The 25,085-nt window shown below is 36.8% G+C and overlaps 1 protein-coding gene across 1 annotated transcript in view; it reads right to left on the reverse strand.

Moving 5' to 3' along the window:
* The window catches only part of oxr1a (oxidation resistance 1a), a 157,010-nt gene extending 132,398 nt beyond the window's left edge, over positions 1 to 24,612 (reverse strand). Inside the window, exon 1 of the mRNA XM_056266271.1 lies at positions 24,552 to 24,612. Within this exon, the coding sequence (XP_056122246.1) occupies positions 24,552 to 24,568 (17 nt within the window). The 5' untranslated portion in view covers positions 24,569 to 24,612. The remainder of the gene's footprint in view (positions 1 to 24,551) is intronic.
* Between the last annotated feature and the right edge of the window lie 473 nt (positions 24,613 to 25,085).

Consider the following 25,085-nt stretch of genomic DNA (forward strand, 5'->3'; position numbering starts at 1 on the left):
TGGTTGCTCTTTATAAGCTCATGAGACCTACTTGAGATTCTCAAATATCTCTCATTTTAGTATCAACAGTGTCTCAGATGTTTCTCCTAAAATTTCTTGAGAAAGACATGAGAAAGTTCTGAGAAAAAGGAGAAAAAGAAAAAGAGAAAAAAAAAAGTATAAGCCATGTATGAGCTTGAGATATATTAATGTAATAAGTAAACAAATCACTCTAGACAGAAAGGAGAAGGCTGACACGATGTTTCTATTGAGCCAGACTTCCGATATGCATCATTAGCAATCAGGAGTAATAATCACACCTTGTTTTCACGTCATTTTGAATGTTTCATATATGAGGCTAGAGAAAAATGTGTGCGCTGTAGGTGCTAAATTATTTCTCACACATCAAAAACCATCTCGGCCACTGCAACTGACCCAGATGGAGGGTTTGGAGGCTTTTAGCCTTAAGGCGGGTGGGGACAGTGAGCTAGATTTAAAAAAAGACCGATCTCCCTTTCTCCGTTCACTTTCAATCTCCGTCTCTCCTTTTCTGAACAACAGCATGCTAAGATGCAGCTCAGCAAGAATCTGGCTCAGAAATCTCTTCACACAGCTGACATTAAAGACAGCTCATGCCCAGCGGCAATACAAGGGACATGGTTCACATCCTCGAGACATCTATAAGAAACGTGCATCTGCATATATCAGTGATGACAGAGCCTGTGAGGAGAGGTGTAGCAGACTCCCATGATACTATACACCACAATTACGTGAAGCTCTCATGAAGACATCACATTCACAGAGACAAAGCCGTGGATCTTCATTAGCGGGAATCACTGAACTGTCAACAGCTAAATAATAGTCTGAGGACGCCAATGGGTTATTATACAGCTTGCATCAGGGGTTAGAAAAGCATTTTAGGGAGCTGAACGCAGGAGAGCTTGTTTTTGGGCTAATGAATTAAGTATAAATTCTTGACTTCAGCCATTTGACTAATGTCAGCCATTCACTACCACAACTTAATATCAGCCAACATAAAACATATTGCTAAATGTGTTCTTGGGATATCATCTTGTAAATAGTTAAAACGGCCTTTCTGGTTTTTACTTTTGTAACAGTGGTATAGCTACAAATTGTGAATAAACAGTGGTATACATATACAGTGTATGCGTTCAGCTTTCAGACTAATCAGCTTGAGGTATGTAAAGCTTGCCGGCTAAAAAAAAATCCATATTTTATTAAATATTGTATATATTATATTATATATAGATAGTTATTATATTTTATCTTTGGTTACTTGTATTTGACAACTTAATTGGCATATTATTTGATTTATTACTACACATATAAAGAGATTCTTTGATGTTATCTGTACATAAACTATTAAAAATAAATTTCGTTACTTGAAATAAAGCTGAAGTAAATATATAAATATTAGATGAGAAACTTAAACAAAAGAAAATGAGAAATCTTGCCTTGGTAACTAACTGACGTAAGTCTAGGTTAAAGTACTGAAATCATTCAAATTAAAGCTACTTGCTAAATGGAAATATTTAATTAAAAAACGAATAAAAATGTCACAAATCACATTACAAATGTACTAAAACAAACTACAATTAACTGCAAATATAAAAATAAAAGAAGTTAAAATATCAAGAAATACTACAATGGTATATAAATAATACTAAAATGACACTGAAGCAATTTTGTAGGATTTATAATCAGGCACCAAGTCCAACTCATTAAAAGTTCTTCTAGCCAACAGAACAGAAGGGAGATAACGCTGCGTCCCAATTCGCATACTATCCGTCCTAAATAGTATTCGAAACTAGAATTAGTTTGTCCCAAATCGTAGTGTGTTGAAATGAGTATTCCAAAGATACCCAGATGTCTTTTTCCGGTTAGAATCCGAAGTGCAGATCCGTGCACACAAAAGTTGGACGAGGTTTCGATTAGAACTACAAACATAAATAAAAAGTTGTGTAGTATAGACTAGATAGAGGTTTAGATCAAAGTTTGTGTGGTTAATAATCATAATCTAACCTGACGAAAAGTTTATTCAATTTTATCCACACTATATTTAATCTGCAACAGCATTGTGAACTTTTGTAAAGATACGTTTGGTCATTGAATTTAAATGCATCATTAAGCAAATTGCACACACAAGGACAGTTCTCTGCATGAAAGACCAACGACAGGCAGATCAACAACGTGCTTCTACATTTCTCTCCGAAACGGTAGGAAATTAAATTAGATTGAAAGTGGAGAATTTTAACTCTGACAAGATGATTGACAGGGCAGTTTAAACGGTGACAGGATGCACGCAACTATGCGACAGAGCTGTCCGTTAAAGACACAATTATGACTTAGCTTGTCCCAAAGCTTGCCTACTCTTCTGCTACACACTCAAAACTATGTACTTTTTCTTCACAAAAACAATATATACTTTTAGAGCACAGTATAAGTAGGCGAATTGGGACGCAGCAAAAATCTTGCACCAACAATACACTGCAGGTGTGGTCAATCCTCTTTCCAAAGGTCAGATGGTCAAATCCAATGGTTATTTGTGAAGCCCACCAATAACGTTGTGGCCGAAATGTTTACTACGACCAACAATACAGTATCCTGACAAACTCCAGTGATAAATAAAAAAATTCACAGTCAGTGTGAAAGGCCCTTAACTTATTCTTCCTTTGGGCAGTTCTTGGCCAATTCTGCGGTCCAGAGGATGCTCTACAGCACTGAATGACCTTTCATGATAATTACAGCAACTCCGCTGTCCTCAGGCTCCTCAACCTAAAAGTAGCTGTTATGTATTATGTAACCCAGCGATGGCAAAGGCACATGTTTGATTTAAAGCATCAGACATGTCCTCTGACAAGGATAAGCAGTTGGCTGTGAGATTTTTATAAACATGGACAACGTCCAGATCACACACACTGATCATCTGCCAAATGCCTGTATTGTTGGTCATAGTAAGCTGGATGTCGTAAATCTGATCACAAACGGGATGAATTGTTAGCATGGCTCAAATACTGTACATAACTATAGGCCAAAAATGGAGGAAGATGCTCTTTTTAGGTTGAGATTGTGTAGGAATGTAGCCAAACCAGCCAAAATACAGTATTCAACATTTGAAGTGGATCAAAACAGTTAATCGAAGTTGTCCTAAGACAAGAATGGGTATTGTTCAAAAGTCATGTATAACTTATAATAACTATATCATATGTTTTGTAAAGTATTTGGGCCATTGGGGAATATGTATTCAATATTTAGTAATTACAAATTAATAACTATTGATACGGGTTTGACCCAGATAACAATACATGTTAAAAATCACCCGGCAAAGGGGGTTACGTTGCCAATCTGTTATGAATGACTGAATACAATGGATGTATAATTAATTATTCATACAGATCGGCAAGATAGATCAATTTTATTTATCAATAATCAAATCATAACGAATTATAATTTAATATTCATATACAAATTGTCTAGAATATATAGATTCTCAGGATACTCCTCAATGGAATTAATTAGTATCGAATATTCTGTTTGTCCAGCAAACTGGTCATGGATCTTCATCAATTTCCACAGAGAAATTACCTTTAAGAGACTCGCAGGAAGAGACTATCTTTACGGCCGTAAAAGATAGCTTTCCTGTTTTGTCACAAAACTATTTAAAGTATTATACCATTTCAAAGCTTGTAGCTGATCGAAACATTTAAGTGATTTGAAGTATGAGCACAGGCAGAATCAATCAATGAATATATGTATTTAATAAAGGTGATTACGTATACGGTTAATAAACGTTACAAGGAATAAATGTATTTACAAACACAATAAAACATCGAGGAAGGAGAATGCATATAGAAAGAGAGAGAGAGAGAGAGCTGGTGAGTTTGGCAAAATTCATCAGACACAGAACCGTTAAGAGAGAGACAACTAGAGTCAAATCGTACCCTAATTAGGGCAGGCAATCTTAGCAGTATTTAGATCTCGGTAGGAAAACGAATACTTGCTGATCATGTTCTCTCGTGTGTGTGTGCGTGTGTTCCGGACCCGGTCAGAGGTCCTTTCCGGCGCGCCCGTGTGGCGGGATGTTCAAATCGTCCGTTGAAGGTGTTGCCAAAGAAATGATTCAAACTAAGTTAATTTCACTCGCCGGTGAGAATGAACAAAGGAGAATACAAAAAGGAAAATAAAACTGAACTAGACAAACAAAGGAAAGATGGGTCATCGCATGAACACGAGGTCCCGATGGACCAAGGAGTCACATGATGAAGGAAGGGAGAGTCCAGAGTATGAGCGAGCGAGAGAGTCAAGCGCGCGTCACATGTTGGAGGAAGAGCAGTCCAGGGTACCAGCCAGAGAGGGAAGACAGGGGCAGGAAGAGCGAGTCCAGTTCTCTTTAAAGGAACTGGAGTCCACACCTCTGAGGTGCGAACTGGCCAATGACATTCAACGAAACTCTTGGCGGCAAAATTCTCTTTGTCTTGTCAAAGCTAAATTATGGCCGCATTCACAGGTTTTACGATCAGTCAGAATTTGTTCAGAATCATTCCAAAGATGTTAAAACATAGTAAAATACATTTTATGGCTTGTTCAATTACATAAATGACCTTGTCAGATCACACGGATTCTGAACATAGGAAGAAAGACATTTAAGGAGAGTTATATTGCAAAGTTACATTAAAAGCATAATTAACTGCCCTTTTAGTTTGTTTTAAACTAACACACACTCATAGATCCCTTCATAGGACCTGGGCAATCGACAAACATAACAACATATCAAATATACCTCAGTAAATGTCTTTAAATGAGGAGAGTAGTAAAAGTTCATATATGTGTGTGTGTTTGTATCTGCGTGCATTGAGCACCCAACAGGGGGGGGTTCTCTGGAATTCCTTTGAAGCTTGGACTACGTGAGTGGGAGAATGTAGGGTTAGTCTCTGGCGAGTGTCGCAGGGTCGTAAAAGTGTTAGGAGCAGACTTGTTGGCACCAAAGTCCAGTAATTTTCATTAATCCTAAAAACTTCGGGTTTTAGGAAGAATGTGCTTTATTTGCGTTCAGGACAGAGTCAATGATTTACCCCAGATACCTTACAGTTTAGTCTATGATATCGTAATTTTCGTTTTAACGATGTAGAAGCTGACATCGAATATGTCACTCACTTTACAAAAACGGGTGTTGAGACTTCACTCTTTCACTGCATGATGTATCCTAGTAGAATGAGTCCGAATGCCCCCAAATTCAGTATGTAGGAAGAAAAATGTAGTTTGTGTTACAGTTAAGCAATATCACACAAGCAAACATGCTGCTTTCCCCTAATATCAGCACTATTTCAAATGTGATATTCATTTAAACAACAGTTCAATAAACAAGTTAATACTGTGTTACATTATAGAAACAATATTGTCAATATTTGCTCTATTTCACCAACGAAAATAGTTTCAAACAAAGCCGCAACAGAACAGTTGTGCATCTCTGAGAAACACAGTGGTGTTTTGTTCCTGAATGAATCATTGTTTTTGGTCAAATCAATGATTCAATTGCTTAATTCCTGAACAAATCGGAATGAATGAATGACGGGCCTAAACCAGTCAAGGCACCTGCTCAAAAACACACTCAGAAAACATTTGTCTAATTATCGTCATCGACAAAATCCTAGAAAATATCCAGATGCAAATTTTTCTCAATATCGCACACCCCAGCGACCTGGCTTCTAACTCAACCAATGGTGAGAGTTTGGGGCGGGACTTACAATATTGAAACTTGAAACAACAACTTGAAAGATCTCTGAATCAACAACGCGACATTATTGTGCCCATCTACCGAGGCACACAGCAGTTATAGACTAAAAATACATGGCGCAGCTGGCGGGGAAGTCTCGGCGAGTCCCTATAATGAGCTCTGTCACATCAGAATGGCACAACAGCGCCTGTGGTTGTCTCATGTCACTTTCCATTCGCCACAGCAGCCACTGAGAGCTTCAGTGAACCACCAGAAAGTCAGGACACCTCCGCCATCTCTCGCCTATTCTGGGTTCACCGATTCCTCGGTCCGCCTCAAGGCCTGAAAGCCTTACTGAGCTGAAGGTGAAACAGAACAGCATTTATTAAGCTTCGGCGGATGCACAGACATCTACCTTGAGCCTAAAAGACTGCGGAATAATCGATGTAATCGTATCAAGCTGTGCGAATCATTCTCCTCATCATTTCTAATGGTTGTCTGCATCAATCTTCACTTATATAACACTTATGCAAGCAGTGCTTACAATTCTAGAGCCGATGTTGTGTTTGGATGCTACAGCCTGCAACAGGGTTCTTTTTATTTGATCATTATTTTATGGACTTTGCCTTTAAAAGGATAGTCCACCCAAAAACAAAAATGATGTCCTCCTTTATTCACCCTCATGTAGCTCCAAGCCTGCGTGCACTTTGCTTTGTGGAACATAAAATAAGAACACTGAGAACCAAACAACATTGGAGCCCATTGATTTCTGATTTCTGTTCCAGAGAAAATATTAATGCACATGAAAAACATGAAAAAAAGGGTCAATAAAGTAATGTGGCCGTGTGCTCATACTGTAAGTATTCATCTGTTGAAGTGTTAGAAAGAGCCATTGGTAACACTTTACAATAAGGTTTAATTTGTTAACATTAGTCAATGTATTAACTAACATGAACTAACAATGAGCCAGTATTTATTAATCTTTGTTAATGTTAGTTAATAAAAATACAGATTTTTCATTGTTTGTTCATGTTAGTTCACAGTGCATTGACTAATATTAACAAATACAACTTATGATTTTAATAATGTATTAGTAAGTGTTGAAATTAGCATTAACTAAGTTTAATAAATGCTGTAGAAGTATTGTCGAAGTATTGTTTATTCTTAGTTCATGTTAACTAAAGTAGTTAACTAATGAAACCTTATTGTACAGTGTTACAGGGCCATTGTTCCAGCAACAGTATGTTTTCAGGATAGCGCATATATATATATATATATATATATATATATATATATATATATATATATATACATATATATATATATATATATATACACACACACATACATATAACAGTTCCCTTTATATCAAATCTATAGGATGCATTAAACATTCACCACATATTCTCAAATCTAAATGCCAGAGAACATGTGGTCCAACGTATTACATAAGAGACAATTAACTACCAGCCGCGTCCCTGAAGTACCGGTGAGTTAAGAAATGAAGCGGTTCGATTTTCAACTCATCTCTTGGCATTTCATTCTTCCCTAATCTATGAGTCATTTTCTCATCTTTTTATAGCAGTCAGTGCTGACCTTGGTTTATAATACATCCAAGAGAAGCGGACTGTCTGTGGGCTGTTATTAAACCACCGCTGGTTAAGATCAATATTATCAGTGACATTAAAGAATGAAAAAAACTCAGAGCGCATTAAAAGGGCAGCACGAGCATTTAGTGCAGGTGATAAGTGCTAACTATAACTGAGACTTTCTGATTAAAACAATCTCTGAGCGCAGATGCCAAACATTACAATTTCAGACCTGTATGATTGCTGTACATACAGGTCTAATTGTATATAATGATTTATATAATGTTATGAGAATAAAGACATTTATTCCCCTCCCAGAGCTTGACATTAACCAGAGCTTGATTTCAGCAGTGGCGTGTAACCCAGTCAGTCCTACTAGTAACGTTGGCAGGTTGAATTGTGTTTATAATAAATAAAATTTTCAATTGTAGTCTTTTAAAAAGGCATCTGAAATAATAGTGCAATGTAGTGTTGTCCAAAATAGAGTTTGATACATATCGATACTGAAATATCTGAAACGCTTTAAATACTCATTTTCCTCAGAACATATACATGATCAGCTGCACTTTCTCACGCTCCCATCTCTCCGACAGCGAGTTGACACACAAACCCCCCTCCCCTCACTCACTCGTTTCATTTGCTCCAATAATGAATATCGATATCCAATAATGCAACAATAATGAATATTGTTGGTGTTACAGGGCTTGAATTTCGCTGTGGGATTGCGCGTATTGCACATAATTGTACTCATTGCTGCAGATTTTGTGCTTACACCCAAAGTGCGCGCACAGAAAGCCGCACCTTAGTATCCCATATCACCCTGTAGCCCAAGACTGTTTGCCCACTGAGGCTAAGCAGGGCTGAGCCTGGTTAGTACCTGGATGGGAGACCTCCTGGGAAAACCAGGTTGCTGCTGGAAGAGGTGTTAGTGAGGCCAGCAGGGGGCGCTCACCCTGTGGTCTGTGTGGGTCCTAACGCCCCAGTGTAGTGATGGGGACACTATACTGTCAAAAAGCACCGTCCTTCAGATGAGATGTTAAACCGAGGTCCTGACTCTCTGTGGTCATTAAAAATCCCAGGATATCCTTCGAAAAAGAGTAGGGATGTAACCCCGGCATCCAGGCCAAATTTGCCCATTGGCCTCCGTCCATCATGGCCTCCTAATCATCCCCATACTGACTGATTGGCTTTATCACGGTGTCCTCTTCACCAGTAAGCTAGTGTGTGGGCGTCCAGGTGGATGCTGCACATTGGTGGTGGTTGAGGAGATTCCCCCTTCTATGTAAAGCGCTTTGAGTACCCAGAAAAACGCTATATTAATGTAACGAATTATTATTAGTAGTACTAAACGGAGTTCTTTTTCACTGCTTATAGTCAAATACACACAAAATACTGTCAAAATGCCGGTCTTGGAGAGAATTCACATAAACAGTCAGTTATGTTTTAAGTGAACGTAAACCGTTGAGAAAGAAAACGCAGTGCAACAGGCTTAAAGTGACAGCAGCCTAATATACCATTCCCTGCTGACAAATTATGAGATAATATAAAAAAATATCTAAATGGCAGTTTTCCCCATGGTCTCTGTCAAAATTGTGGGCAGTGAAAATAATAACTTTGGGAAACCATGCACTAGCCACAGTGACTGGTGAGCAAAAAGGTTAATGTCAAGCCCTGTCCCTTACACAGTCACATTAAGAGAGTATTCTGAGTTGTGATTGGTCAATCACTTCGAGTGTGTTTTGGAAATTTTAGGCCCTTTACTATAACCGCAAGTAACAATTCAACAAGCCTCGTCCTTTTTTTTTTTGCATATGTATTCCATGGGTGGAAATTATTTAAATGAGAAATAATTTGACTTGTTTGTTCCCGGAAGGAACAATCAAGGCATTTCATGGAGTTCAGAAACAGTGCTTGCCGATATAAATAACTCCCTTTGATGTAACTACATTTTTCATGCTCAAAAAGCAAAATTACACACCAAAGAAAGTTGAAAATGTAAGAAGAAAAAAAAAACATAATAGGACCCGTTTAATTCAGCCACTGTATTCTTCAAACGAGCTCAATGAGGTTGATTTACCTGCATTCATAAGATGGTGCAGCTGTGTTGTACCAGACAGAAAATAACAAATATAAATATTTTACAGTCATAGCAGTGGGCATCTCTGTCAGGAATCATTGAGAGCTGCTTCAGTGCAGCAGGAGGACATCGTGGGGTTTCATGAGGATGAATTGTTCCTGACGTGACATGTGCCGTAGACATGTGAAGCGGTCGGACACGAGGACATTCCAAGTGCATAAAAATTACAATACGTGACATGATCACGATCTGACTTATTAAAGAGGTCATATCATGAGGATCACATTTTCCTTAATCTGTTTAATATCACCATGAAATCAAAATAGAAAATTCTTGTTTTTTTATGGAATATTGGAATATTTATTATAAATGATTTATCTGTACGCATCTTTTTTTTTTTTTATTCATGTGCCTCGTAATCTTGTAACCCACTTTCAGTGGTATCTCTTCTCTTCTCTGATGACGCGTTTAATGCCGTGAGGGCGGGACAACCTTTCACCAATAGCAAACCACAACCATCCAATCAATTCCCAATGGACAAAATCAAGTCCCACATTAAATTTTTTCTTGTTCGAGAAGCAGCTTCACTTGGATATGCGTCACCATAGGGATGACAAGACTATCGCAACTTCTGTTTCATGCCAACTATAAATAAAAAAAGGTAATTGTACTGAAAACATTAACTTTCAGAACTGAAAACTTCCTCTCCAATCCAAAAAGAGCCCATACTGAAAGTGAACTGCAAAACAGATTCCAGTATTTCCACAACTTTCTTTTTTTTGTGAATCTGTCAGAATTTAAAGCTGCAGTCCGTAACTTTTTTGGGTTAAAAATGATCCAAAATAAATTTAGCTCGATTCTAAACGGTAAGATTGTAATAATGTTTTTAACTCCAGTGGTACTGGTGGATTTCCGCGGGAGATTCGAGCATGTCTTTGCGTCATTACGTCACATCTGTACACCTAAAGGAGTCTTGGCTAGTAGGCTATATTGCGTGTGAGGATGTTGGAGGTGGAGATTTATAGCCTTTTCTCACAGCACTTGATATAATTAAACTTATTAATTTGATGGCGGATCCAGAAAGGTTAAAACGACAAATCACCAGTGACAACTAGAGATTCACCAGCTGTAAAATGTAAAAGACTTCGGAGTGGCCACAGAAACAGAGACTGCAACCGGGCCCATGCGAAAACAAGGATAAGTATCGGAAGGGCATTAAATGTAGTCACGCAATGCTGATGTTGTTAACATTAACAATTTGAGAACAAAGTATAATTTGCACGGTTTGATGTGATATGATAAGCGATTGTTAGATTTAATCAGCGTGATTTACTGCAATGCTTTTTTCCCCTTAGTTGGTCAGAACAAAAGTGGATGTTACTTACTTGTTCAGATTACATTCTCCAGTGAAAATTCTTATGTTGGTCACACTTCCAAAAAGTAGAATCTGTGATTCTGAATGCCAGTATCCACACCGGCGTGGCGACTGACAGCCGCACATTCTCCTCAAAACATTGGATTCATCCGCGCAGTGCCGTGTCGTGGCACAACCCACGTAAAGTTGATAATTCCGTGAATAAATGCAATTACAGATTTCGAACAGAGATGGCGACAAAGAGGAAAAACTACGGACTGCAGCTTTAATAAAGCTTGCAAAGAAGCTGGTTATAATGGATAGGGCAATTATACTGAACTATACTGAACTTGAGATTAAACCTGCAGCCTGTGTGTGAGTGCAGAAAAATGCTGTAACTCAATTGTGTTTATAAAGAACAGGCTCAGCCTGTTGAAAGGCACAGCAGCAAAAAAAAAAAATCCCATTTAATTTTAAGGGTGAGAAAGAGGGTGAAAAATAAATTATGACTCAATAATGGAAAAATATAAAACACTTTATAAGTGGACCCCAGGGTATGACCCATTTAAACTCCAAATACAGCACTTTTAAGATACAATTACTTGTGGCCTTTTTAGCATATAACTGTAAATCATGCTTCCCAATCTATATGCAAGTGAAAGGCTGTGCATTTACCAAGGCTTATTAGAAGTTGTGAAAACAGTGTGTTTGTTCACAGGACCAGAGGTGTGGGTTCAGACACAGGAAAACGAAGCAGGCGCTCTGGTCTCATGCAGAGGCTCCTGGGGTAACAGGAACCAGCCTGCAGTCTCTGCTGCTCTCACACACACACACACACGTCTGACAGATACTCCTCATCCTCTATTCACAGCTGGAGGGATGCTCAGAGAAACACGTCGCTGCTTTAATAACTTTCTATTCAAAGGATCCTGATAAAATTATGTTTCAAGGTTTCCACAAAAATATGAAGCAGCACAACGGTTTTCAACATTGATAATAATAAGAAATGTTTCTTGAGCGACAAATCGGCATATTAGAATAAGTAATGATTCTTAAGTAATGATGCTGAAAATTCAGCTTTGCATCACAGGAATAAATTACATTTTAAAATATATTCAAAGCATAAGAGACTAAATTTTAAAAAACTGTTACGACCCCAAACTTTTCCACCAAAAACATAAATATAATTACATTTTCGTAACACTTTTCCATCCTTTCCTCTAAGCCATACATTTAAATGAAATAGTCTTAAATTCACAGCACAAACAAAAAACCTATATAAACACCCTCTATCACATGTGAAACGAGTGATAGGATTTTGTGATAGGATTCCTGTAATTATATATGGTAGACAAAGTGCACTAAGAACATCACTAATGCTATCATGCTCTACAACTAACTTTAGTTCCAAACTGATGACGATAGCAAAATCGGTCATGACTCTCTGGGGTCAAATGGGTCGAGAAGTGCTTTAAGCTGCTTTGAAGAAGCATCTGCTAAAAAGGCAAGTCGTGAATCCCAGTCCCTGACCTCCACATCCCTTTTCCCACACATCAGATGCTCTGTTCCAAAACCTAGTATGTAGACATTAGTGCCAAGCATTATAGGTGCGCTCAGCCACTCACGATGTGAACCTTGTTCCAAAAGGTATGATACTCTCTATATACCTTGTTATGGACAAATTCATATAAGACAGCACTATATGTATCCGTTGCAAATGATGCAATCCCATAATGATCCGCAACAAGTGTTTATATATATATTTTTATTATGGTCTTGGTAATAAAAGCCTTATAATAAAAATATAAAATATATTAAATGAAATATCTATATATTTAATTTTATATATTTTATATTCTTATTATAAGGTTTTTATTACCAAGACCATAATAAATATACACGCACAAATATATACTGTGTATATAAGGGGGTAGGGGTATATAAGTTTTACTTCTTCCTACTCCTTTTCGCACATGTAATGGAAGTATGTTAACAGGAAAGAAGTGTACTTTATTTGCTGCTAATTTGTTGTTGTTTTTTTCTCCTATGTTTTTAAACATTGTTTTATATTTTATATACTTTCTTTTCCAAGTTCGAAGTAAAGATAAAAAAAAAGATATATATATACACTGTGTGTGTATATATATATAGGCTGCTACACACACAAGTTTTTTTTATAAGTGTACATTTTTATTTGTATATTTTTTCACTTTATTTTCAAAGTATATTACTAGGTTCTGATCTAATTTCATTTTTGTCTGTCCTAAAACGGCTGCATCAGAGACCCGCAAAACAGAAATCACGTCACTTATTCAAATAAATGCGCAGTGGAGGATCACTGCCTTGCTCCGATGGGAAGTGGCAGCGGCAGAACATTCCATCTTCACATTCTTTCCTCGTCAGCAAATGTTTGTGTGTGAGAGAAATGCAGTGGGAGTTCAGGCCTGTGGCAGGGTTGGGTCATTTAAAGACTTCTAATCAAGAGTCTAGTGTAAAATCTGACATGATTTGATAATAAAAGTATAAAGGGGGAAAAAAAACTGCTGACGCAAGCTCTGAAGAGACACATTTTAAAATGGCCTGACATGTCTGACGAAAATATATAGGCCTATATATATATATAAAATAATAATACGCCTCACATGACTGATGTATTCTGCTGAAACTGTGGCTGAAAACACACAAAAAAAACAAAAAAAAACAGCACAATTCTACAACTCTTTCTTATTATAGGAATAGTTCACTCAGAAATAAATGTTTTGTCATTATTTACTCCCCCTTGGAAGATACTGCTTCCACAGAATGAAAAAACAAACAAACAAAAAAAACGCAAAGGAACAACATGAGGGTAAGTACATAAAGACAGAATAAATGACCTGCTGGTTCGAGTAGGAAATTAAATTAGACAATAAATCGGCTCATATGAAGTGTTAATGTGAGGACGCAGGGCTCCTTGGCAACCCATTTCAATACTCAGTGCATGATCATGGCAGCTTAGTAGCACCGCCTGCCACAACACCCGCTGCCATACTGTCCAATCAGCTGCCAGAATTCAACTACAACATTCTGTCCTTGCAAAACATCAATAAAAAGCTGAAGCTGGTGGACGATGACGCAATTTTTTTCTAGAAACAAACTTTGTTGTATTATTTTCATGTTATCACTGTGAAGCTGCTTTGATACAATCTGTATTGTAAAAAGCGCTATATAAATAAAGGTGACTTTACTTGACTTGAAGGATGATGAATTGTGTTAAAAAATCCCGCCAGAGACAACAAAAGGATCGTATTTTGATAATATCTAAAAGATAATAGTCAAGTCAAGTCACCTTTATTTATATGGCGCTTTTTACAATACAGATTGTTTCAAAGCAGCTTTACAGAGATAACATGAAAATAATGCAACAAAGTTTGTTTCCAGAAGAAAATAGCATCACAGTCCAGCTTAAGTAAGTTCAGTAATGTTTCATTTTTGTTGTAAAAAAGTTACTAAGTTATATAACTTTATACAGAAAAGCAGTGTTCATTTCGTTGACGAATAATTTTCACTAACAATATTTTTTTCACTGATGAAAAGAGACCACTAAATAAAAACCCATTTTGAATGACAAAAACTATGACAAAGATCTACTGACATGTTCGTCAATGAATAAAAACAAGACAAAAATGTAAGGGAGGGGCGATTCGAGAAGAGTTCTAGTCAGAATGATGTCCTGTCTGGTTGATGTACATTTTGAATTGTAATGCGCTGATCTACCTGGCAGGATATAAGTTGGCATACATTTGCTGCATGACTCCTAAAACATTCAAAAATGTAAACTTGTGGGAGAAAGAGGAGACCAGGCATATTGATAAATCTGGAAGATCGTAACGACAGGAAAGAGTCCGGTTCGGTCTAATTTTCTATTCGCACACAGAAAGCTGCCTCTCAGACAGCCCATGAACTGCTCTCTCTCACGTCTTTTCGCACTTGAACAGACAAATACACACAAAATGATGTCAAATTTTCAATTTTGGCGAGTATTCACTTAAACACAGTTGATTATGTCTTTAAGCGAACGTACATTCAGCCTTAAAGTGACAGTAGCCTAATAAACCTGCTGCTTTCCATCATTTATGTAATCAACAAAAGAAAAAGAGAAATCACTCAATGTTCTTTACTGAATAATATTAATAGCTTTCATAAGGGTTAACCTATATTTAATTTATACAAACAAATATGTCTGCTAAAAATAATTAATAATGTTGTAATATACAAACAAATAATGTTGTATGCAAGTTGTTATAAAGAATGCATATATCATTAATTAATAGAATGACCATGTTCTTGTTCTTTATGAGAAGTGGTTATGTCACAGTAGTTAAATCTGTCTGTATTGCATGTTCAAACCTCATATCATTCATATTAACAGATGCTTTCTCTAGGAGTACCCTATATGATGAGATTTGACATTTTAGAGAAATGCTTAATTGATGCATTACAATTTAACTAAACCCATTAGATTTTAGTCGACTAAAATCTTATGATATTTAATCGACTAAAACAATTCAGATGACCTAAAAATGACTAAATGGCATTTTAGTCAAAAGACTACGATTAAAACTAAATACAAATTTGCTGTCAAAATCACAAATTGTGCACTTACTATGTTTTTGGCCATGGTAATATTGTAGTTTTCTTTAAAGTACCATCTAAAGTTCTCAGATTTGACAATCGCATGAGGTCAATCTGAAACACAAGCTGCATACACACAATCAAGACTTAGTGACAACTGTGTATTAAAAACACTTGAATATGCAAATATTGCAATAAAATACCCAAACATTAACACGTCACGGAGATATGGAATAGTGATAAATTACAGTCAGAAAGGGAAAATACTGTTTTGTAATAACCTCCGGCAATGATCAGAGTCTCTTTGAAGTCGCAGACTAAAAAAATAATCCCATAAAAATGGAGCTTCATATACTGGGGCATAAAAACCGCTTCAGTTTTTGGCTATGGAAAAAAAAACAACCGTATCCCAGCACTGAAACAGAGATGGAGGGAAGCTGGAGTCCTTAAAAGACTGTGAACAGCATCTTGGTAAATGGAGATGGTATAATGCAAATGGCCATATAAAACGGTCCTCCTAAATGAATTCAACTCACCATATAAAGACTTTTCTTGAGTCAACAGCTCTGGTACAAAACCTAGTGGGCTTTCTTGCTGTCTACTGCCTACATAGGCATCTTAACCGAAATCACAACAAACAGCGCTGCTCATGCGAAGCACACATTAGACTTGACTCACAATTCATTTCAATAGTGTTGGGCATTGACACCAGCATAAAAACACACAGCATTTTATTAATTGCATTTGATTATATTAATTCATCTATTTCACAGAATTTGTTGCAATCCATGCAAGAATACAGATGCTATCCCGCCTTGAAAGTTGGAGAAAATAATGCATCTTAGAAGGAGGCATAATTAGGTCTAACTTTTGGGACAGTGTTCCTGCCACGAGTAGTCACTCATGAAAATGCATTTTTATTTAAATTTTTCAAAGTAGCCACTTTACAAATAAATCAGCCAATCAGAATTTCCCTATTTCTGCTCAACCCATGATGACTTTGAAATTATAGCAGCCCTGCCTCGTCTAATATCTCCAGAGCTTTAAATAAATGCACTGTGGTCTAAGAGACTTTAATATAGGTCAGGGAATTGCAGGGGGAGCTGCGTTCATTCTACAGTGTTTAAAAATCCACCGCTCTGCCCTAAAGATGTAAATGCTCTTGTGGTTGCCAGTTAACTGTTTCATAGTATGTAAAAAGCACTTATGCTACTACTGATAAAAACTATGAAAAAATCTGAATGAACAACAACAACACCACAAAAAACAGTCATGTCCTAAATAAAGAGTTTGAAATCATTAACGATTTATTGGATGAAAACGGTAGTCATTTTTTTACACAAATGACGACTGTCTGATTCTTATTTTCAGTTCAGGCTTCTTTTCCATCACCAACAACGGTTTTATTAAAAGTTGGTGTACGAAAGGTAATGCAAAAAGGACTCAAGTGTGTCAGTGAAGAGCGTGCTTGATTTGATATACATGATTTGTAAAGATGAAACAAAAATCAAGGTAAATATCACTTGTGCACTGAATATTTTCATTGTGCGTCATTTGCAATCAAGCTAAAATTGTTAAATTAGGCAAAAAGTGTGATGTCTGCGTGAGTAGGGTCTGCTAGAGGTATGGAAATACATATGTTGACAGGCAGGTAGGACATCCTATCGTTGCATTCGGACCGAATGTAATGATTGGCCGAACATTTTTTGGTCCTAAAACTTCCACAGAAGATATATTTACATGTTTTTATATTTAGACCAATTCTATTATTGATTGCTATCAGGATGTGAAGATAGTTTCAACCAGTATAACAAAAAATTGCTTACCCTACCTTTAATGAAAATATTAAATGAAATGTAATTTATTTATGGCTGAAATTGCAAGACAAAAGAGTCTGCCATATTATTATAATTTTTTTTTAGTAAATTCCATCACTGTTATTGCCACTAAAGAATGCTATAAAAGCAAACACATAATTTGAGATGTGGAATAGACATTGTTGTGAAAATGTTCATTTTCAAAAATGACTTCTGTGATGCACATATATACACTGTTGGACACCGTTAGTAGACAATTTAAATAAACTAGTAAGAGTATAAAAGTGTGTTTTAAGAGTTAAAAAAATAAATAAATCATTAGCGCATGTATCTATCGCCACAGCAACTAGAAACAGCCGATGACTCAATGTGCGTCAGCAAGGACCCTATGTTGAGAAGACACACTGAACACACACGACAGAAGTAAACATCTTAAACAAACAGATCAGACAAACACTTTCAGCTGCCAGTGGTGTCGTCAGTCACATAATATCAAGAGCTGAAGGATGTACGTTCACGTTAGGCTGCTTAGATAAACAAGACAAAAACATCCATCATTGGCCATCATGTCTGATGTGTCATCTCTGAGCTGTCTGATTCTGTGCATATTATTCATTGTCGCGAAAGTGAATGCAGCTGTCAGTCAAATCAAATAAAAACAGACTTTGACTCCTTTTCCTCTAATTTATGCATTCGTGCGTATAATGTATGCATGTTCTATAATACTAATTAAAATAGACTAAAACCTGCCAATCTTTGTTATTTTGGATTTGATCCGACTGCAAATGTCACCTGACTACTTATCGGCCATGAATGTGTATTTGACATTATTTTAATCAATAATTATTTTTTGGTTTCTATGACAAAATTCCGAATTTTGAATCCCCTTTTTACATGAGCAAAGATCACTCTCCGAGTTGCTCGCAGTGCAATGCAGAACCTACATGCGTCACAAAAATGTGAAGAGACATTGTGATTCTTTTCATATTTTTATTTTGGTGGCTTTATGCAAGTAATGAGTGCCACCACCACAGAAAAAAGATCGAATCACACGTCTCAGGGGTAGATACAGTTCTCACAATTCAACTTAAAACAATCTAATGCGGCAATTCCAAATAAAGTTATAGGCCTTTATTTTATTTACTTGTCAAAGGCAATTTGTACTTGCATGCGTCTCTTGCAGGGTGTGAATTGTGGACCCTGAGGGCACAAGTCCGAAATCAGCTCCCGAGGATTGCACGTGCCTCCTGTAATCTGAAAAACATACTCGGAATAACTCAAAGACCCCTCCCCTTTATGCTAATGCGGAATCAAAAACACCCTCAGGAAAGGGAACTGCAGGGGATCAAACAGGAATCGGTTGAGCTCTCCACACATCTCTGCGATTTCATCTCAGAACTCCAAACCATTCCCAATGTCAGTCAGCATATCTACAGGTCATTCTGACTTGATTAGATCATTGTGCCTTTGATGAGGACTGAATATCACTTTATGGCTTAAGTTCTCCAAGAGAAGAACGTCTTCTGCATATGCAACTAATCAAGTGTGGGCCGTTGAAGTCAGTGCCCTCTTTGGCAAGGTTAGGGAGTTTGATTTGGGCCCACATTACACATGGGAACAGCGTGGTGTTGATTGCTGCTGTCAACGTCACATCTGTGATTTGTCTTAAATCAATTTTGCTTTTGACAACAGCGGCCGAGCAGGTTTGGAAGGAGCAGAAGCAATTAGCAAGAATTGAAGAAGATATTCCAAAGGTAAAGTTTAGGAATGGACTGATATTAAAATTCTGGCTGATACCGGTAAGCTGACATTTATTTTTGTTATGTTAAGATTGAAACTTAACGAAAGCAAAATTGTTTAAATGCTACACGTTGTCATGATCCAGGCTTTTATGTTATTTCCTGTTCTGCGCCATGTTTTGTAGTCCTTTGTAGTTCTTCCTGCTTATTAGTTCTGTGATTATTCCCAGGTGTGTCTTGTTTGCCTAGTATTACCGTACCTCTTGTGTATTTAAACCCCAGTGTTTCTTGTGTTCCTTTTCGAGTCTTGTCCTTCTTAGATGTAATGTTCTTGGTGTTTGCTTTGTTTTATTTATTCCGTTTATAAAATTCACTCCGTTTGGATCAAGCTCTCCTTCGTTTTTGCATTCCCCCCATGTTACCGTCACACGCACTCAGTTTTGTTTGTTCTTAGTTTCTGTTTTCATGAACTTTCAGTTTGTTTTCATCAGTCACATGTGTTTATTTTTCTTAGTTTCCCGCCAGTCATCAGTTGTCATGGACACTCATCTAATCATCACACCTGTTCGTTATTATTTCATTATCTCTGTGTATAGTTCCTCTGTTTTCAGTCTTTGGTTGTAGGTTGTTGTATGTGTTTCTGTTGGACACACTGTTACGTCTTTGCACCTGCTTTTGGATTAAACAAGTCAGTTTACAGTAGCTGTCACAACAGTATAAATGTAAAGAACGAAAGATATTCATTGTTTTTTTTTTAAGTATTAATATAATTAATTATAATAAGTAAATTAGTATAATATAATATTTTATTATATAATTATACAATAATATATAATTATTATTATAAATTGTAAAAATATTCATAATATTAATTAAGGATTAAATATTACATTGAACACGGTTATAAAATTAGTCTTTTTAAAGATTAACTGAGTATTAGATGGCAAAAAGTAATGCAAATATAAATATAGGAAAAATTAGCATGTTATCCAATATCCAAAATAATAACATTGTCGCAGGTGGCTGTGCTTAATAAAGCGCACAACAGGAATAGCTCAAGGAAACAGTTTTTAATAATAAATCCAACTTATTACACAACCACATTTAAATCGTAGATGAGGCAAGACAAAGGATTGAACCAAAAAAGGGAGTGTAAATACTAGGACTAATGAGGGAACTAATGAGCTAATTGACTAAGAACAGGTAAACTGAACGAGGATGACAGACTAGAAAACTAGGTCGCAGGAAACAGAAACAAACACAAAGCACACTCCTGACAATCATATCATTATTACAATATGAATGTGTTTTGGAGACTTAATTTTTTTTAAATGCGTCCAATTTGCATACGTCTCTGTTTTCCTCACACAACCAAAGTAAATGATGGAGCAAGTCTCCAGCTGACATCTTTCTGACATCATATCCAAAGTTGAAGTTCTCACCACGAGTAACAAGCTCTCGGTGACACTACTATCTATTTCCAGTCTTATGATGTCATTCAGCCTGACAATCCGACATCCTCCTGTTTAAGACAGCATCACACCGTTCGCTGTAGCTCGAGTCCAACTCATTGATACTTTAATATCAAGAGAGTTCTCACCGACAGCAATTAAAACCTTGTATGTGACAGCTCAGTCTCTGCATCCTAAGGCGGCGGCTCATTGGAGTCTACTTCATTCTGTGCGCAGGAATCACACATAGATGCAAAACTAGATTAAGCTATAATGTGATTTGTCTCAAAACAGACCTGAAGAGTGAACCTTCTTTCCATTACGCAAGGTCAGCTGTATATTTGCTGGATTTTAAGGGACACTGTAGCTACGGGAGGTCAAGATGATTCCGGTGACTGCAATGTGACGACTGCGTAATGAGTCCAGTGCCCGGGGCATCGGCGGAAGGGTTTAGCTCTTACTGCCCGAGCCTATTTTGAAACGCAAACATTGGTAAGTCTAATTAGAGGAAGCCTTATCTGCCGCCCAGAGCGCATACGCATTACTGCAACATCAAAGAAAGCTACAGCTCGTTTTTCATGAGAAGACTGATGGCAGGGCAACATTTAATGAGCTGCTCCGACTGTAATGCATTTAATAAACAATCCCAGCGATGAAGGATTCAATTTAGACGTGTTCCCGTTACAGTTTAACAAGCGCATGTAAACATGAGCCATTAAATTTCTGATGAGAACCCAAACCCAAACAATAAAAGAGCTCTATACTGGATGTAGATTGGTTCAAAACAATGTGCTCATGCGCTGTACCCTTAATAGTGTCGGGTTGTCATTTCAGTATTAGGGTCATTAGCCAGGTTTCCATCAACATATTCTTTTAAAGGGGTCATATAATGGTACATGCACTTTTTTAAGTTGATTGTACTGAAATGTGTGTTGGCAGTGCCTGCACACAACCATCATATAATGATAAAAATCCATCCAGTGGTTTTGTTTTAATCTCCTTATATGTTTTCCCCTGCCTCAAATCGAGCCGTTCGACCGTGTGACGTCACACGGTCGGACGCCCCTCCCGCGATTGTTGATTGATAGGCGCGTTTCAACACAGACCCGCCCTCGCTCGTGAGAGCTGTCAATCATAGTCTGCGCGGACCGGCGCGGTCATTGTTGATATGCTGGAGCACTGTCTATGAGCAGAATGGCGTCTAAGCGATTGTGGTGTTCTGTTCTTGGGTGTAATAACGAACACAGAGTCATTTTAATGTTCCTAAATCCGAACCGCTGAAGACGCAGTGGCTGAGTATGTTTTCGAAGGGAATATTCCCCACGAGCAACGTCAATGCTCTCATGTTTGCACGAATCATTTCTCACCAGACTGCTTTATAAACGAGGGTCAGTATAAAGCTGGTTTTGCTAAGCAGCTGCTCCTGAATAAAGAATCGGTACCAGATATTCGTGTTCCTGCTGAACCCCTAGAACAACTGAAGTGAGTGTAACGTTTTATTAAACTTTATATTAATATTTATATCTTTGCAAATCGCTTCACGATGAATGAGTCTAAGGTTTACACTCAGGGTACATTACTGCATGTTTTCTATGTACGACGTTCTCCATATAATTCATAATCCCACGTTTATAATGAACAACACGTTATGGTATTGTGTTACAAACGTGTACGCACAGAACAGAGAGGCGGAGTCAGCAAAGCTCATGATCATTTAAAGTCATATGCACTGAAACGGCGTGCTGAAAACAGAGCTGTTTTTGACCAGGTAAAATAAGTGTTTTCTTACAATACTAATGAGAATTTTTAATTAAAGTATATTACAAACTTTTAATTTAGACCCTAAAGAATCATATTAGCTTGTACAAAAATGGCATTATATGACCCCTTTAATGAAAATGATGGGATACATACTGCATAAAAAAATGCTGGATGGAAATACCAAGAGAACAAGGAATGCGATGGAAAATAATTTATGCAATTTTGCCCCGTCGAAGGAGGCGGAAAGAAAATAAGCTTTAAAAACCAAACACGCACCATTTAGTTACAAGCTAAAACTTGTGAGCTGTTAAAAATGGAAATTTTCTCTTATTTAAAGTTGCCATGAAATGAAAACTCACCCTATCTATTTTCTAATTGCATGTTGTTGATCTTATTGCGAACAATTCAACCATGCATGTTTCATGCTTCAACAGTCACTTTTTATGCAAAATACATTTATGCAAATTTAAAAAACAACAACCCTACTATTGGATATTGGAATATAAAGCAATGGGAATGTGAAAACATTTTGACCAGAAAATGGCAACAGGCTTCCACTATGTATCAAAGGAAATGTCTAGGTAAAAGATAGATTTTCCCTTTTAATTATGCACAATATGCACCCAAAATAAGCTTACAGTGCTGGTCAGAATTATTTGCCCCCTTGGTAAATATGATCAAAGATGGCTGTAAAAAATAAATCTGCATCGTTTATCCTTTTGATATTTTATTTAAAACATTAGCAAAAATCTAACCTTTTATTGAAGTAAAGGAATTGAAAGTAAAAAAACAAACAAAAAACCATTATGAAAAAATTTTTTGTAAAATTTTTCTCCAAAACATTTTACACATGGGGTACTTTTTATACCTGTGTGCACCAAACCCATCTTAACCCATCTTAAGTGTTTGCTGCCAAAAAAGCTTTTTTTTATTTTTATAATAGAACCCGTCCCGTTTAAAGTTCCAGTAGTGTCAGTTACTTTTCAAACATTCTATGGTCAGATAAAAAAATTATTTTGATTCTTTTGGCAGCAAACACTTGAGACGGGTTTGGTGCACACAGGGATAAAAAAGTACCCCATGTGTAAAATGAAATACTCAGCTGTAGCTTTAATGCTGTGGGCCTAATTTTCTGCCAGAGGTCCTGGACATTGAATTCTTGATGCCATGTATCTGAACAAGATCAACTACCAACAGATAAAAAATTGAAACCTGACAGTCTGTGCTAGAAATCTTATAATGGGCCATGTTTGGATCTTCCAACAGGACAGTGATCCGAAAACAAACATGAAAATCAAAACAAAAATGGGTCACTGAGCACAAAACCAAGCATCTGCAATGGCCATCCCAGTCCCTGACCTGAACCCTATAGAAAATGAGTGTGTTGTACTGAAGAGAACAACATGGATCTGGGAATTTGAAGGATCTGGAGAGATTCTGTATGGAGGAATGGTCTCTGATCTCTTGTCAGGTGTTCTCCAAACTCATCAGGCATTATAGGAGAAGACTCAGAGCTGTTATCTTGGAAAAATGAGGTTGCAAAAAGTATTTAATAAAAGGGGGCAAATAATTGTTCCCAATGTGTTTTGGAGAAAAACATTTATTTCATAATGTGATTTCCCCCCACTTTCAATTCTGTTACTTCAATAAAAGGTTAGATTTTTGCTTTAAAAAAAAATAAAAAAAAATAAAAAGGATAAACAATGCAGATTTATTTTTTACAGCCATCTTTGATCATATTTACCAAGGGGGCAAATAATTCTGACCAGCACTGTATATGGATCTTTCTTTGCTCTTTCTCTTGGATTAATGCTGCCAAAAGTCATCAGTCAGTCAGAATGGGTTACAGGGCTGACCAACAAAAAATGTCACCATCTAGAATGTCAAACGAACATCTCACAATAAATATATTAGTTTAAAATTGCTCTTATGACAAACATGATCAGTGTTAATTAGTAAGTAAATCTATACTATACAGCCTGAATTAAATAAATTGCAATGGTAAAAATCTCAGTATACAATGTGTTTAGTATATCGTTCAGGCGGGGAAAAAAGTGGGCGATCATATAACATTTCAAAGAATAAGACGTTTTGCTGCTTAAATTCAATGAAGGATAATCTCAGACTAGACAGGAAGTTTTGAGTTTTGAATCCTACAATATGTTTTAGCACAAAGGCCTATGGCTTCACAAGATCTATCAAAATGGTGAAAAAAGACAAAGAAATTGTGACATAAATTTATGGGTAAACCCTACAATCCTACATTCAGAAAGTGGCAGCAAAAATGTAACAATCTCAAGTTAGTGCATTTTCATTAACCTGCGAGTGATTTTTCATTTAAATTAAATGATGCGAATAAAGTCTAGCCCTCAAAGTCACTGTCAATTTTTATAAAAGATCACAAAAACAAACAACAAACCACCGTGTCGCTCTGACCTTTTGGTGCTGAACATGTTGGCAGGACGATGTCTCTGACTCAGAGGTTTCCTTCTGGGACAAACCTAAGAAAGCAACCAGAGACAGAAAGTATATTAAGAGCAGAAATGTGAAGGTGACCTGAGCCCAAAACATTTCAAAACACTGAAAATATCCCCAAAAACCTTATTCAGGACAAACGCAAACACAGTTACAAGCTTTACATCTGCTAAAATAGAAAAAGTCTTAATTAATTCCTACAATTTTTTCACCTTGCAACAGAAAAATAGGATAAGGTTAAAGAACAAACTGGTTGATTAATGTCTGACTGAAGTTAGTTGAGTTCAATAATGTACTCGATCTAAAGACTAAAAGTTTGCAGTCATCTTCATCTGTCAATTGGGGTAAATTAAGTGTGTTGTCAACACTGAAAGCCGTTACAGATGTAATACTAGCAGAATACTGTGCAGTATATACTGTCTACTGCCTAATGTTTTAAACAGTATGTGGAACAGTATGCAGTATTTAAATATACATATTAGAAAAAGTAGTATG

The sequence above is a fragment of the Rhinichthys klamathensis genome, unplaced genomic scaffold (genome assembly GCF_029890125.1).
Source record: "Rhinichthys klamathensis goyatoka isolate OS25496 unplaced genomic scaffold, OSU_Roscu_1.1 h1tg000246l_1, whole genome shotgun sequence".
Lineage (NCBI taxonomy): Eukaryota > Metazoa > Chordata > Actinopteri > Cypriniformes > Leuciscidae > Rhinichthys > Rhinichthys klamathensis.